Here is a 16,770-nt window from a genome sequence, read left to right on the forward strand (position 1 = left end):
TTATAAAATCACTTTTTTTTTCAAATTGCAAACATTAAAAATCTGTGGCCATTAAACATTGTTTATATTCTTGATGTAATAATTATAATCACAGAATCGAAAATTATAAGTTAAAATATCCCGCTATTCAACCATAATAGAAAATAGTTCATTTATCGTGCACATATAGCGCTAGTATTTGTAATTTTCAGAAAACGACATCTATCTTTAAATAGTTTATTTCTATGGCATAAAGAACATCAACGTATTGTAATTTGTGAAGTATATATACTAATTTATAGAATAATCTTTTATGCTGTGAAGTTGTTATCTTTAATCTATTTTTCTTCATTTATTGAGTAATAAAAAATAACATTTTATGCTACTAAATATGGACGAAAGTTTAATTAAGGAAATACGCTATTTAACACGTAAGTTTACGATTTTTTACAGTTCTAATCATAGTAGCGAATAAACGTTTTATCATATTTAAAATAAATTTAACAAAAGATAAAATCATGCTGTTAATTATGTCATTTCATTAACCATACTTGTGTAAATGTTAGGGCGAAATATGGAAACAAAATAAGACAAAACAATAATAAGAAACAACAAATTATGAACTTTTCACTGACAACAAATATTGATATATTTAAAATGCTTTAACTCATATGCCACAAATTAACGTATCTATATTTTCAATTTTTACAATACTTCTTTATTAATCTGAACATTTATATTATTGTGATTCTAATAATAAATATGTATGTGTAAATTATAATTTATGATCTATAACTTCTATAATATGTTAATTATATAATTATAATTCAATAATATATATTATAATTCAACAATATTCTGAATCTACACACACGTACACACACATGTCGAGTTATTTTATATCTATATGTTTATGATATATTATTTTTAGATTTAATAGAAAATCATAAGAAGAAATCATCGGATAAATTGTGCTGTGTGGATAAACCTGTTATAAACCAACCTTTGAATTCTGCAAAATCTGAGAAGTATATAAATTTACTTCATAAGTCCCAACAATTGTCCAGAACATCTAGTAACAAATCATGCAATGTATTAACAAGTACTAATGTATATATTAATCCAAACTTCAATCGCCAAAATTTTGCAATATATGTTAATCCAAAATTACATAAGAAACCTTTAGTACATGTTAATCCAACAGTGATGAAAAATATTAATTCCAATGAAGATGTGCAAAGTAATTCTAGAAATATAACAAGTACAAATTCTATACAAAAATCAGTACATGTTAATCCAAAATTAATCAAAAAATTGTCTTCCTCTATACAATTTAAACCGGCAGAGCATAAAGAGAAAGTGATGCAAAATATTACCCATCCTGTTTGTTCAAGATTAAAACTTGTTAAGAATACAAATTCTCCAAAGGTTATTCATAATCAAAAGAAAGTGAACAATTCTAGTATTGTAGTTTTATCACAAAGAAAACTTTTGCGTGTAAGGCGAGGGTCAAGAAAATCCTTCGATTCTTCTCAAGTAGAACTATGTAAGATCAAAAGATCCTCAAATTCAATAGTAAAAAATGTAAAACCTACACCACAAAAAGTTATGAAAACAAAGCTAACAAATGTTTTGCAACAGTCAATTAATGAAAATTTTAACTTAGTGAAATCACCAGTGATAAAACCTAAAATAAATAAATACAGAATAGATCGAACAGCATCAAAAACTACAAATACAAGAGAACATGCAAGCCTTGGTCAAAAAGAGACTGTATGTGTATCTAAAATGTATGTATAAAAGATATAACATTTTTTTTAAGTTTTAGATAGCTCCTATAATTTTATCCTAAAAATTAATTTAATAATAATAATAATTTTTTTATGAAAAATTTTACAGAAATAATAAAATGGAACTAATTACGATTGGAGGAATTGTTTATAAATGTTCCAAAAATCATTTAGTACGTAAAAGTTATGGAATAAAAAGTAAGTGATAATACTATATTACATAAAATTGTATAAATGAATATAGAACACATTTTCATATTGTCTACATTTCAATTTCAGAAAAACGGGCAATAAATCTTAAAGTTGACAAATTTATAATAGCTACCAATGGGAAAAAATTATGTAGAGTAAAATCTATAAAAGAAACTTCAAATAGTCCAAGTAAAAAAATATTGAATTCAACAAATGCAATTAAATCTCCATCTAATATGTCACAAAAAATAAGTTATAAAAATAATATAAGGTATATGGTTATCTTTAGCTTTATAGTCTTATTTCATTAATTATATCTCTCTTAACATTTAAATTCATATTTCCTCATTGCTTTGTTTATAATTCTATACATATTATATTCTTTAATCTTTTTCATATTCAATTCTTTTTTATTACATCATCATATAATATAATACTATTAGAAGCTATATAGTCATTTTATTAGTCTTTTCTCTTTTGTAGCAATAAAGTCAAACAAAAGAGTATACAAATATTACGCAACAAAATGCAAAAAAATAACCAACCATGTTTAATATTTCAAAAATTTGGATATTGTTCAAATCATGAAAAAGGGATTTGTGTAAAGCGTCATGACAAGAAACAAATTTCTCTCTGCAAAAAGTAAAGTAACATTTTATATCTATATGATATATAAAAAAGCACATCGTTTGTTTAATAGAGAAAATATTTTTTTAGATTTCTTCAAGGAAATTGTTTGTTGGACAAATGTCCATTATCTCATGATGTAGGACCAGAAAAAATGCCAACTTGTAAATACTTCTTGGAAGGTTGCTGTACCCGGGATGCTTGCCCTTATCGTCACATCAAAGTTTCTTCCAGTACTCCAATTTGTATAGATTTCTTGCAAGGATATTGTGCCAAAGGTAGTGAGGTAAGTGCTCATTTTTTATTTTTTGAAATAAAATATTTGCTATCTTCTATTAAACCTTTATAACCTTCTTTTTTGTACTTATGTGTACTCATATGTACTAGTATTATGGAAAATTTGTCTTCAAAGGATTAATAAAAGATTAGACAATTTTTATTACTTATATAGATAAAGTGTTATATAAATATTTTTACAGTAATTTTCATAAGTACCTGTCAGTAAAAATATACTGATATAAATTTATTAAATTTGTTAAGTATTTAAAAGAATCTTAGATATCTTTTTTAACATATTATAATTTATTTCCTTTACACTTATTTTTTTCTATATTTAATAGTAATTTATATGTTTATAGTTTGTCAATAATTATTCATTTATTAATTAATTTTTAAATGAAATATTGATATCTTGACAATTAGTTTTATTAGTGGGGAAATATTTAAGTATATAATTAATATATTAATAACACATACAAGACAATATTTTTCAAAAAGCTGGAAGTTTCTTCTTTTACAGTGTAAGCAGCGCCATGAAAATCTATGTCCAGAGTTTGAGAAAACAGAGAAATGCAGTAAAGGTGAGTATTGTCCTTATCCACATAAAACACAATCACCTTCTAAGAATCAAAACCATTTAAAAAGAAAATACAATATGCATTGCAATGAAACAGTAACAACTGTTACAAAAGATACTTTATCTGCTGAAAACAGACTTAGATATTACGAACAAGCACCTGCTTTAAATAAATCTCTTGATAAAAAAAAAGAAATCATTATGAAAAAAATTAAAGTTATGAAAAATATAGATTCTGTAGTTCGTTCTAATACATCAGTTGAAACGTCTAATAATAATATAAATTCGGAAATAAATAAAAATAGCGATAAATTAGAAACTGTTTCTGATCCAAAAGTATTGAAACGTCCTCCAATTGGTGTTCTACCTGCTTATATACCTATTGATTAATGCAAAATTCTTTCGATACTTTTTATGGCTTTAGTAATCATTTATTTCAAATGACATATCATGTTTGTGTAATTTGACAAAATAATTTGTTTAATAACTGAAAAAATTTATACTTGTAGCTAATAAAAGAATTACATTTGTATTATGTTATATTCAGCTATACACAAAAAAATGGCAATTATATTTTGTAATGTATACACAATATCAGAATGAAAGATATATATAATATAAGATATATATATGTAAGAAAGAAAATTTTCTGAAAATACGATAAAATATTTATATAATACTATAGAAAGTGTACATTTTTGTATCCTTCTGACATAGATACATTTGTACAGTGCATAATGTACAATTTATTTATTTACATATATGCTATACAAACAATTCAAACACAAATATTTAAACTTTGTATTGTTACAATTCTTATACATTTTTTTACAATAAAAAGAACAAATATTTGATAATGTTGTTTTAAGTGTACAAAAGGATCCAGTTAGTAGGATGATTGTATGCCAGCAGTATTGGGCTATGTAACAACAATGAAACTGTGTTTTCATCGACTGTATTTGATATTATGAACCATTGTTCTAGCCAATTTCTCATACTTTCTAAGGACATATTTGCAGGACTTACACCCCTAAATGAAAGTGCCTAAAATATTTTATAATTTGAATATATGTAATAAATATAGTATAATATGTAAAGAAATCATCGAATAAATAATATAAAAAATATCAAAGATATTAGAATATTATTTTATGCACACCCAACGTATTGCATCATTCGACATTGTAGTAGGTCCACCTTCTTTTTGTATTGCTTGATCCATTCGTTTTATTAACATAGCCCGTTCTGTTAATTTTTTTCTTTTAAAAGGTGTCCAAGTAGATATATTATATATACCAAGTAATTCTTTCTAAAATGTAATTCAGCATTATATTAATATTTATAAAAGATTTTACTCTCAAAAAATTGTTATAGATGTGAAATTAATTTACTAAAATATAATTGAATAATATATAAAAACAATATTAATTTAAATTAAATATTAAAGTTAACATACTGTATGTTTTCTTTTAAGACTATTTAATGAATATGGTGAACCCGCAAATAATTCAGAACAGGCAATAATATCTTTCACATTAGGATGTGTACCACTGCCAAGACATGCAATAATACCACTCCATTTTAATTTCAGTGTTTGATTTTTAACATTGTTAAGCTCTGCTTGCATGCACCTAAACAATGGTCTGTTATGTTTTAATCTCTTCTTATGATCCAGTAGCATAAAATCCAGTTTTTGTTGTAATGTCCAATAATGAGAAGTTAAAAGATATCTTGGAAAATAATATGCTAAAGGAAAGATGATGTAATTTGTAAAAGGAATGGCAGATATTAGTAACACAGGAAATATCTTTATTAAATCTTTACGCATTGTATAGTTCAACCTTAGTTCATCTGCAGTTAAATTACCATCTCCATCAATATTTTGCTTTTTCATTACCAGAAGAAATTTTTTTACATCTTGAATAAAATCTTTGGTACCAATACTAAATATACGATATACATGCATTGTCTTTGGAAAATTTTTTTCCAATACTTGTTCATAATTTTTAATATAATTTATATATTTATCAAACCAATAACTTTTGATGTCAGATATTCTATGTTTTTCTATCTTTTTCCCTTCTTGTATTTGAAATCGGATACAGGTATATGTGGGAGGTAAAAGTTTTTGATTTTGAAAAACATATCTTTGATGATGCATTAGTCTATACATTTTCATGGTTCTATTTATATAATATTACTTGTGGTTATGTTAAATCTTGTTATTTAGTTCCGTTTAGAATTGACAATGCTATTATGTCAAATTAAATATATTTAATAAATATTCTGTACATAAAAATATTTAGTAATACTGTTTATAATTATCATTTGGCATATAATGCTTCTTAATCCCATTAATATTTATACTATTTTCTCTTCATGTAGAAGTATTAAAGAGATATTATACTTATATGACATAGTATTTATAAAATTTTTTAGTTTCAAATAAGGCACTCTTTTATTATTTAAACAATTGTTAATACACTATATTATGAATATTAAACACTGCAATCACAGAAACTTCTTTGTATTCAGTCTATTAGTCTTATTTGGTATGTTATATCATATATGAATTCATAATTTATTAAAAACAACTAAGCATATAAAACCCACAAATACAAAATACGAGAAGATTGAATTTATAATGATTTTTAAGAGTTGATGAATTTTTTGAATTTTCAATTCTTAATTATTTATTTTTGCTTGCTATGGTATTAGTGTATTATTGTATATAAAATATTTTAATGCCAGTTATTTTTATAAGACTTATAATTTTTGTATTATATCGACTGGTCACATATTAGATGTAATATTATACAATATGGCTCTAATTATATTGTATTAAACATAATATCATCTGATACCATATACACATTTACTTTACGCATCATAGAGAGCACATGCACAATGTATTGCACAATGGATTCACAATAATCGATGGCTTGAACGTTCCTTTAGCGGTAAATTTAAAATTGATATTTGTATATCTTTTAATGAATTTTTACTAAGTGGATAAATACAAAAAGTATTATCTGCCAACATATGCATGCATTGTAAGCTATATAACTTTATTTTATGTTTACAAAATTTAATATAGATATATTTCTGGACACACGTAAATATATTAATAGGAAAAGCAATAACGTAATTTTAAATAACTTTTTCTATTATTAGTCTTACTTAACGTGAATAACAATATTATATATAAAATTATTTATTTATAAATAAAGTATTTTTATAAATAAACATTAACATAATGAAGCAATATAAAATTGATTAAGTATTATTATAAAATTATTGGGTGCCAGGGTGTTTAGAAATATTTAAGAAGAAAAGTTTACTAATTTTATTCAATTTAAAAGCTTCCGTTTGGAAATAAAATATCTTTTGTAGCCAATTTTAGCTAATTATCCATTATTTAATACATTAGTGCAATTCTCGTCATGTCATATCATATAATTAACTGTAGGACATTGTATTCTTTTGATTTCACACTAATTTAAGTGATAAGACAATTCTTAAATCAGTTCGCCTTTTTGATTTTTATAAATATTTACATTTGTAAATGATATTGGCATAAATGTTTTTGTGTAGTTAACCATCATTTATATATTTTAAAAAGATTAACAGATCAATGGTGAACATACATATGCACAGATAAATTGCATAATACACATGTAATAATATCATGTAAAATAAAACATACTCATAGATTGATCTTTTTAGAGAAGAGTACACAACAATAATTAAACTAATGTTCTTAGCTTACTTTTCGTTTAAAAACAGGGGGCATCCTTTAAAATCGTAATGTAAATCACTTCGCAATATACACGCACAATTATTATTGAAATTTCAGGTTTCTATGAAGTAACAAAATTGAAGGCACATGTAGCAATATTTTGTAGGAATGTAATTCAAATTTGGTATAAATATGTATATTGAGAAATTATAGTTTCTACTTACAGCATATAAAACATAATACATTAATTTGTAAAATGAAAATCATATTATGGCAAATAAATTAATTACTTTTTCAACAAAAATTTTAAATATTCTATATCTCTGTGTGAAAACAAACTTGAATTTTCTGTATTTCATATAAATTTACCAGAAATAAGAATTAAGGAAAATCTATACACAATTTGTATATACATTATTATGTGAATATAAATTAACAAAACTTTATACAAATATACAATAGGAAAAGAGGCATTTTACTATAGTGAAATAGATTACTGAACTTTGGATATCCAAAGAATGACAAAAATTTCCTTATATTAGCTTAAAATTTTTTTAATTTCAGGATGTAAAATACTTTTAAAATAGACCATATGAATATGTATAGCATGTATTTGATATAAAAATATCTAAAAAGATTATTAACCTTTACACGTATTTAATAAGTTAAACTTTAAAAATATTGAGAATGGCACATATTTAGTAAACTAATTGATAGTTTTAACATAGGTTACTGATATCAGCCTTTGAATCTGGACTCAATGAGCTCCAGTAAGTATTAATACACTTTTGTAACTTTAATTTAGCATTATTAGTATTACAGATTTTATCAATTTCATAATGTTCCTGTACTAGCTTGTCTATCCATTGATCCAAGTTAGAATTAATTTTAATTTCATTATCTGTCGTATGTGTAGTTCGTTCGTAAAAATTTACAGAATTTAATAAATGTGACCACTTTTTAGTCATTTCTTCAGTAATATGATAACTGTTGGCAGATGCATTATTTATTTCCTTAGCTTTCTCTGCATCAATCTTTTTATTTTTCCAATATCCTAAAGGAGTCACCAAAAAATTCATTTTTGTCACTAATAAGGAATCAGCAACTAAGAATAGATGCCAAGTACCCACAACTAGATGTTCATTGAATTGTGGTTTAACATACCCTGTCTGAAAATAACCAAACCGTTAGTTATCTATAGTATATTAAATATAAAACAATAACTAAAAATTTCTTATATTTACTAATGTCGTTTCTTCAAGCTGTATATAATTAACTTCTGCTAATCGACCATAAGGATCCACCCATAGTATTGACAGATTTTGTGGTATGGTCACTGTAGTATCAAATTCGTATGATAAAACTGGATATGAATATGGTCCTATACTTCCCATTAAATTTCTAAATGTCTTTTCTTTTTGATCATAATCAGTATTAACAGATAAACTTTGTATCTTTCCCAACCATTCTCTACTAGTAGAAAAATTCTGTCTTAGGTAGATCAAAGCTTCTATTTGTTCCAAATATTCTTGTTGAACAGTTTGTTGTTGTAATGTAGCTTCAGCACGAATTAGTATTCCAACAAACTGATTTTGTTTAAAATAGGCAGTTGTTTCCAAAAGACGGATATGTTTGTAATCTATATTTAGTTTACGAAAAATTAATCTTGCTAAGGAATTTGAAACAGTCAATTGTGCATCATCACTCAAAGGACTCAAATCTGCTGCATGGTATAAACTTTGCCAATACGCGTCGTAACTTTTCGCATTCACAGATTTATTTAAATTCTCAGGGTACAACCATTCTTCTACCCTGTCTATAATTCTTTGGTCAATAATAGATTCAAACTTTCGTGCGAAAAACAAATTGCGATCTATTGTATTGCGAATTCTGCTAAAGTCTTCAAGTTTGAAGTCATTTGGACTACAACCACACCAATCCACCACAGCTTTATACTGACATTTACAGCCTAACTTTCTTTTCCAATTAGTAACATGTAAATTATTATCGATGTAAGTATTGCAAAATTTTGAATTACGTAGAACTGTATGAAAAAAGGATTCAGCAGGTAATAAAGTATATTTAAATACTTTTAAGAGATCAGTCACTAATTTATCCGGATTTGGATTAGCAACATACTCTACAAATTCTCTGCTTAAGGCTACCCAGTCACTACCACCATCTATTTGAATACCTATAAAAACATTTTTTGTAATAATGTTGAGAATATTACAAATATTATCAAATATAATGAAAGAAAGAACATTTACCATCTGGTAATTTGCGATCGCCTATTCTCCACATACGAGTTTCACATTCTACAAAAGTTTTATCCAAACCTTGTTTGGTGATAAATCGTTGGACTTCCCTTCCATGAGATTTTACAAAATTCATACCTTTATTCAAACTAAGAAATTGAGTTAATTGTGCATTGCTTTTTATAGGAAAATCAGATTCTGACAGATTTACAAGAAAATCCCAATGGTGATGATGTGCAAGCATCTGCTGTGCAGATTTTAAAAGAGTTGTTAAAAGACTTGCACCTCCCCAAATGCTTGCATGTCTTAAATTTTCTCCTCTTGCCACCTTAATATTATTAATTTTGCAAGATTTCTCCACTTCTAACATTTCTCGATAAAGATAATCTTGTCGCTGAAAATAGGAAGTACACGGATTACAACATGTTCTTCTATCATATTAACATGTTCACAACGACATGATCCACCGATGATGCACTCATGCGTATATAGTGCGTTACCGGTTGATAATGTTGTCTCGAAAATGTTGTCTTAAAATCAGAAAACTTTATAATTACCGCATCGACATGAATATAAAATAAATGGGAAGGATGATAAAGAATATTGATAAGTCGTTTTACTTGTCGACTGGCCCTGCCATTTACTGTTAATAAATATGCTATTCGAACTGGCTTTTCATTTTCGCTATCCATACTTGTATTTCGAGCTTCTTGTGCTTTAAATTCTATTAAACAATAGATGAGATTTATTAAAAATCTACATTGTTACAAACAATAATGAATATATATGCTATAGATATATCAATTCTTTACTTCCTTACTCTGAATTCCAGTCCAAAATACATTAATTGTTAGATATCCACCACAAGAATATTTTGGATTACCAGAACATTTCATATTACAACTAGAATCTGGTAATCGTTTTAGTTGAGATGGATTTTCCATTCCACAAAAGCATTCAACACTAAAATTAAATACCATACATCTTAAATCTTGATGTAGTCAATTCAGAATAGTAACTGATACTTGATATAATTTTTCATTTAATTTCTTAAATATTTGAAAAACTTACGAATACTCAGTACCAGCATACAAATATCCTGACTGAAGACACAGAAAAGCACAGCGTTCTGGAGAATTGTTCCCTTTAAAAACATGGTAATAACCAGAAAGTATTCTTAATGTTTTATCATCTTTAAAACATCCTAAACTGACTGGTTTATCTATAAATCCTGGTGAATGAGGGCACAGAGACTGTATTCTTTCTGGGTATAATAATCCTTGTTGGTTAAGGCACGTCACATTGACAATGCGTTCTTTGCATACTTGACTTTGTGCACGTGTTACAGCACTCACTGCTTCTCTGCCAGTAAATTCACAAGGTGGAGTAAAATTTAATGATTTACGATCTAGCTTTACTCTAGTAGTACGGTTTCGCTGAAATTGTAGAATTTTATTTGAATTACTAATTTTGTCAGGTGGAAGTTTCAATTGACGTAGACCTTTTGGTAAACCTTCATCTTCTGTAGGTTGAGATGAGTCCTATATACAAAGAAATGTATACATAATTGGTATTATAATGTTAATAATGCGACTAATAGATAATATTTATATTATATATAGTAAAAATCATATTAAAACTTACTTCCCCTGAAGACAGTCGACTAAATTTTCGATTTCCGATTTCCAAACCGAAGAATATATGAACTATATAAATTTGTACACAAAGTACAGTAATAAAAAATACAAAAAATACAAACAGTATTCGATATTTTCGTAAACAACTAGAGGACCGACTTATTGAATGATTTTTTGGTATAACCATTTTTCTTATTTTAATTTATGTCAACTGAATCCTTTGAATTTTATTGAGTTTTATAACTTTCATAACCCAATTTAATGGGTAATTTTCATAAGACACGAGGAACATGTTTCACTCATACATTCGATATTATATATAATATTACATCCACTGCATTATATCTTTTATACCTATACTTATATGTAATATACAAATGTATACAGATAATTTAGGCAGTCATAAATTACCAAAAAGATAATAAGAAAGTATAAAATGTATGTTCAATATAGTACTTCAATATAAATATTCGTTTACATTGTTAACACACGTTCAACTTCATTCCACTCTAAATTCTTAATTAAGTGAGGAGATGTAAGCATAAAAATTTCAAAAAGAAATTATGCGAGGTAACGTTGTTTCAAGTGATATTATTTATTGCTATAAATTAACAAATATATATACATAAAAATCTATACTCCATTACAAAGGTAACTTCATGATAATCTACATTTAGTTATCAGTATCACAGTATTGCCAGTATTGCCACCATAGTTAATAAATATTCTATTTCCTATAAAAGATTATGTAGTTGAAATAACTAATTTAATTTAGATATATTTATAATCTCTTCAGAGAAATAGAATCATTGACATAGCTCAAAAATTATACATTTAAGTATTTCAGTATACATTTCTGTATTTGTATTGGTTACAGAAAAATCATTTTAAGGCAGAAACAACAATCAGAATACCACAAGCAGTTAGCATCAGTAGCAATCAAAAGTAATCAGCGACATCTTCTTGAAAATGATTATATAGTACAATAAAAAATAAGATTATTTATTGTAAGATAATTATACAAAATGTATTTTGAATGAGTTTTACAATTTTGTTATTTATTCTTTCCTCTATCTAATCCCACAGAAATGCAAAAAAATTAAAAAATGAAATGGAAAAACAGTTAAGAACATGCGGAATTTAAAGAGGAATCGTATAAAAATCGCAAAACCGGTTCAAAATTCTGAAATAGGTCTCGTAAATTTTTTGTGTCACGTCCTAGGCTATTCTGTTCTCCCGATACAAAATTGAGATCTAACGAAAATTTTCTTCAAGAACCCGAGAATTTCAATTGGAATATGATTTCATTTCCAAGAATTTCCAAAAAAGTGCTATCTCTTATATTATGTGTTCTCCTGATAAAAAAATTGCTAAGTTGGCGTGTTCAAAAATTTGTTGCTCTCGAATTTTCCCGAAAAATGATTTCCAGGAAATCATTTCTAAAAATTTCGAAAGGTTTTGAATCATGCTATCTTATTCTCTTAATACTTACCAATACTTATCAATTTTCTCAAACTCTTTCGTCACTTTTTATAACCTATTTCCTAAACTAATGAGAATTGAGGATTAAAGAGGATTAATTGAGAATAAAAGATTTGAGGATTCATATGCAAAATAATATTGTTTTATTCAATTCAATTTGTAAGTTTATAATAATTGTACAATTTTACTATGAGTTCGTAATTTTCTGTATAGTAATTTGTGTAATTGTATAATTTTACAATAATTTGATACTGTTAAAGCTAAAACAACTCTTCTCACATTCTTAAAAAGGGCGGCAGATAGTCAATAGCGCTACATACTGGAACACTCGCAAATTCGAATCCTGATCCATGAACCGCTCTCTTCTGAAGATTTTGCACCCTGCTACGATTAAATTAGTATAAGAAATACCAGAGTATTTTATAAAATTTGTATTATATTAATTTAAAAGAGTGAAAATTATAACAAAAACTGATACTGTAATACATATCATTACACACATATATATATATACTTTATTATAAAATTTGTTTAATTAATAATTATATTCGTATCAAGTATTATTAAATGATTACAAAAGGATCATTTAAATTTGGTAAACAACATTACATTTGTTTTTGAATATGAATTAATAAAGATACAAAATTTGAATTTTCTAAAGGATTTTTATACGCATACATATCTATACGTATACATTACAACAATCATTTTTCTTGAAGTTTCAAACGACGATAAAATTATTCGTTAAATTGATATTTAGAAGAGTTATTGTTGTAACAAAGAGTTATCTTTTTATAAGACAAAATTTCCTTTTACAAAAAATTTAAAGAATTATATTATGATTGTGTTGAAATCTTAGAAATCAAAGGTGAAAAAGACAGATGGTTCGAGAGAAAAGAAAGAGGTAAACGAGTGAGCAGGAAAGAGATGACAATAGGGAGCTATAGAGAGGGAAACAAAATGTCGGCAGATTTCAATATGTTTACTAGCAAACGATTACATCCAACGTGACATGCTTTACATTGTACAAGAAATGACTAATGAAATGGTAGAAAAGTTGTGGCGTGATGGCCGTATCTTTTAATCGATATCTCATTTTGCCGGAAATCGAGAAAAGTGACTTCAAAATATCTCAAGAAAACAAGCATAAATACACGGATGAAAATACCACAAGAAATTTATCTAATGATCAAAAGACTTCCGTGATACCGGCAACTGTACCTTTGTGTGTTCTGGGTGATGTCCAGTTACGTTTCCTGTGTCCAGATGATTTGGAGGAAGTACGGGCACTTTGTCAAGATTGGTTCCCCATTGGTACGAAGTTTCCCATCAGCTTTAAGATTAAATCTTACAAACACCTCATATAAAGAGTAATTTACACTTGTTTCTCACATGCAATTAATCCTTTCTGGTTTTATATTTAGTTTCTTTGAACTTAGTTAGTACAATATTTCTGTATTATTTTTGATCCATGGCTGCTGACTCAATTGTCATAACATTCCAGTTCCAACAAAGTATTATACCAAATATGTAAATGTTTCAAGGATTACTCTTTAAAAAGAGATTGATTTGGCATTAATTCTGGAATTAAGAAAGGAGAACTTCATAATTTTCTTAATTATCTATTTTTTCAAAAATAATAATCTTTATGTACAGATGTAAGTGATGTTCGTATTTAGAATAATGAGGCCTTAATCATTCATTATTTGGCTTTTGTATGTTAGTTGAATAAGTCATTTACAATTCTTCTAGCATAAAGTGTGTTTAATTTAATGCTTTGCTTTATATTTTTAGTTTATTTATTAAATCCATTAAATTATTATAGTATAAGTATCATGTCAAATTATTTTAAATAAGGAAGTAATACCAATAATAAAGTATATTATTTTTTAACTTATAATATTTATATCTAATGTGGTTAAAAATATCTATTTTTAATGCAATTGTAGTTTATTAGTGTTATAAATTTATTAGACATTATAAATATTAAATAAAAGAAATGTTAAATGGTGCTTTATCTAGTCTTTTCTTTATAAATTTGGATTTATAGAAACATACTCTTTTTGTTATATTTTGCTTCTAAACAAATTTATGCTGAAATTATTTGCTTAATTTGCTTTTGTTTAATTTGTTTTACCCAATATACGATTTTGGCAAGTATTTGTAACATATATAATATCATATTCTATTATTACTATTATATATATAACGATGACATCAAACAATTTTTCAAATAGTTTCTTTTATTTGAATTATAAGATATGAGTCTGCTGGCATATTTTATGTTATTTATTTATAAAATTATATGGAACTGGATATAAGACTTGTATATAGTAGTAATAGTTTATATAATTAATAATATTTATCTTTATTATCTTTTACCACTGTATCTTATCAGTACTTATCAATTTGATAAGTAACTATTTGCTTTTAGTTCAATTTTTATTTAGTAATAAGCCTTATTAGTTTTATTTCTATACAAGTATGATAATAATTAACAGCTAAAATTAATTAAAAAGTAAATATAGAACAATAATAATAGAACTTATTACATCTATTCATAATGTATATTTTTTATCATTTGAGAATATAATACTTTATAAATTTAAATGTTTTATCATATTTTATTCACTTTATAATAAAATACAAAATAATATACTTGTCAAAGAGAAGAAGTACATATGTATTTTAAAGCGTGATAATAATTTATAAATAAATTAAAAATGTTAAAAATTATATTATACATACACATATATCTTTGAACTAGAATAAGGCCATAAAGGATTAATTAATAAATATGTTATAAATTATATTATGAAATAACAAAAAATTATTAAAAATTTAATATAACTACGCATGTTATTATATGTTAATTTTATAAATTATTCATCTTGTATTAAAGATAATATCAAAAGTCACTTATATTAAAGCATTAATTTATTTTGTCATAGATTATCCTTATTCGTGGTATGAAGATATAACAAGTTCCTCACGGTTTTATGCACTTGCAGCTGTATATGGTGGAGTAATAATTGGACTCATTGTTGCAGAAATAAAGCCTTATGCTAAATTGAACACAGAAGATCGTGGTATTTTGTGTTCAAGCTTAGGAAATGATTGCTTAGTGGGTTACATTCTTAGCTTAGGTGTCCGTCGTGCATATAGAAGAAATGGGATTGCATCATTATTATTGGAACAATTATTAGCACATGTCACTGCTCCAGAACGTTCTTCCGTAAAAGCAGTCTTCCTGCATGTATTATCCAGCAATGCACCAGCTATATTGTTTTATCAAAGATGTCACTTTCGATTACATAGTTTTTTACCATATTATTATGTAATTCACGGCAAATGTAAAGATGGTTTTACGTATGTCCTCTATGTCAATGGGGGCCATGCACCACGGGGTATTCGTGACTGGTTACGTCATATAGCCAGTGCAATGGCTAGTCTTGGACCTTGCAGAATACCACGTTGGATTTGGCAACGGCTTCTTTGGGTTACAACTATTCTTTCATATCATAGATGATACTTTTTGACAAATACCAATGTTAAACCAAATACTCTTGTGTTTCTCTTATGTTTAAAAAAATGCATATAGCACAGAGTCTGCTAATTTGAATGTTATGCCTACTTAAGCAATGAAATTATTAGATACATAATTGTTTTCATAACTTTAGGAGTAAAATTATTATGAGAAATAATTTATTACTAAAATGACAATACTTAACTTAACAAATATCAATTTTTATTTAGTCAAGAGAATATTCAAAGAATTTTATTATATTTACTCTGACAGAAGTTATAAAATTTTATAATTCTTTCACCATGGATTATATCATTAAATGATTTGATAATTTAAGGTTTAAGATAAATGACATAAATATTAAGAATAAAGCGTTTAACTGCCAGAGCATTTGATCGGTTCAAAATATTTATATTCAAACATCTTTTTGAATACAATTTTTGCATGTTAAAGGGATTTGTATTTCGTTGAATATAACATTCATAAAATATTGAAAAATAGAACTCGTTGCAGAGTAAAATAAAGCATTGGTGACGGGATAAAACTGAGAAATTTTGGAAACATTTATGACTATTATAGCTTTTTCCTATAATTTGTTATAATTGACTCAATATTTTCATATGCGTTATTATATTGTTGATTGATATGTAATTTGCTATTCCCAACTTTACAAATAATTTTATT

The 16,770-nt window shown here is 26.0% G+C and overlaps 4 protein-coding genes across 4 annotated transcripts; 2 read left to right on the top strand and 2 right to left on the bottom strand.

The window, feature by feature from the left end:
- The first annotated feature begins 239 nt into the window (after window positions 1-239).
- On the top strand, window positions 240-3,841 carry Zc3h3 (zinc finger CCCH domain-containing protein 3). Its single transcript, XM_072014829.1, has 7 exons — window positions 240-410; window positions 911-1,769; window positions 1,879-1,967; window positions 2,049-2,232; window positions 2,445-2,603; window positions 2,679-2,874; window positions 3,388-3,841. The coding sequence occupies exons 1-7, from the start codon at window positions 359-361 to the stop codon at window positions 3,832-3,834; spliced, it is 1,986 nt and encodes a 661-aa protein (XP_071870930.1). The 5' UTR covers window positions 240-358; the 3' UTR covers window positions 3,835-3,841.
- A 338-nt stretch (window positions 3,842-4,179) lies between these two features.
- LOC139993267 (LETM1 domain-containing protein 1) lies at window positions 4,180-6,051 on the bottom strand. The gene is made up of 3 exons (XM_072014834.1): window positions 4,901-6,051; window positions 4,604-4,753; window positions 4,180-4,488 (listed from the first exon to the last, which is right to left on the bottom strand). Exons 1-3 carry the CDS (start codon window positions 5,621-5,623, stop codon window positions 4,309-4,311), a joined length of 1,053 nt encoding a protein of 350 aa, XP_071870935.1. The 5' UTR covers window positions 5,624-6,051; the 3' UTR covers window positions 4,180-4,308.
- A 724-nt stretch (window positions 6,052-6,775) lies between these two features.
- Window positions 6,776-11,754, bottom strand: Oxt (Xylosyltransferase oxt). Its single transcript, XM_072014821.1, has 7 exons — window positions 11,086-11,754; window positions 10,513-10,982; window positions 10,262-10,404; window positions 9,999-10,165; window positions 9,454-9,835; window positions 8,428-9,377; window positions 6,776-8,352 (listed from the first exon to the last, which is right to left on the bottom strand). Exons 1-7 carry the CDS (start codon window positions 11,263-11,265, stop codon window positions 7,903-7,905), a joined length of 2,742 nt encoding a protein of 913 aa, XP_071870922.1. The 5' UTR covers window positions 11,266-11,754; the 3' UTR covers window positions 6,776-7,902.
- A 1,540-nt stretch (window positions 11,755-13,294) lies between these two features.
- Window positions 13,295-16,705, top strand: Naa60 (N-alpha-acetyltransferase 60). The gene is made up of 2 exons (XM_072014654.1): window positions 13,295-13,874; window positions 15,512-16,705. Exons 1-2 carry the CDS (start codon window positions 13,628-13,630, stop codon window positions 16,087-16,089), a joined length of 825 nt encoding a protein of 274 aa, XP_071870755.1. The 5' UTR covers window positions 13,295-13,627; the 3' UTR covers window positions 16,090-16,705.
- The last annotated feature ends 65 nt before the right edge of the window (window positions 16,706-16,770 follow it).

The sequence above is a fragment of the Bombus fervidus genome, chromosome 12 (assembly GCF_041682495.2).
Source record: "Bombus fervidus isolate BK054 chromosome 12, iyBomFerv1, whole genome shotgun sequence".
NCBI lineage: Eukaryota > Metazoa > Arthropoda > Insecta > Hymenoptera > Apidae > Bombus > Bombus fervidus.

Coding starts and splice junctions, on each gene's coding strand:
- Oxt (XM_072014821.1), bottom strand. CDS start 11,265: ATGGTTATACCAAAAAATCATTCAATAAGTCGGTCCTCTAGTTGTTTA. Junction 10,405..10,512: donor TATGCTGGTACTGAGTATTC/GTAAGTTTTTCA, acceptor ATTTAATTTTAG/TGTTGAATGCTTTTGTGGAA. Junction 9,378..9,453: donor CGATCGCAAATTACCAGATG/GTAAATGTTCTT, acceptor ATGTTTTTATAG/GTATTCAAATAGATGGTGGT.
- Zc3h3 (XM_072014829.1), top strand. CDS start 359: ATGCTACTAAATATGGACGAAAGTTTAATTAAGGAAATACGCTATTTA. Junction 2,604..2,678: donor CAAATTTCTCTCTGCAAAAA/GTAAAGTAACAT, acceptor ATATTTTTTTAG/ATTTCTTCAAGGAAATTGTT. Junction 2,875..3,387: donor ATTGTGCCAAAGGTAGTGAG/GTAAGTGCTCAT, acceptor CTTCTTTTACAG/TGTAAGCAGCGCCATGAAAA.
- LOC139993267 (XM_072014834.1), bottom strand. CDS start 5,623: ATGAAAATGTATAGACTAATGCATCATCAAAGATATGTTTTTCAAAAT. Junction 4,754..4,900: donor GTCTTAAAAGAAAACATACA/GTATGTTAACTT, acceptor ATTACATTTTAG/AAAGAATTACTTGGTATATA. Junction 4,489..4,603: donor CGAATGATGCAATACGTTGG/GTGTGCATAAAA, acceptor AAAATATTTTAG/GCACTTTCATTTAGGGGTGT.
- Naa60 (XM_072014654.1), top strand. CDS start 13,628: ATGGCCGTATCTTTTAATCGATATCTCATTTTGCCGGAAATCGAGAAA. Junction 13,875..15,511: donor TCAAGATTGGTTCCCCATTG/GTACGAAGTTTC, acceptor ATTTTGTCATAG/ATTATCCTTATTCGTGGTAT.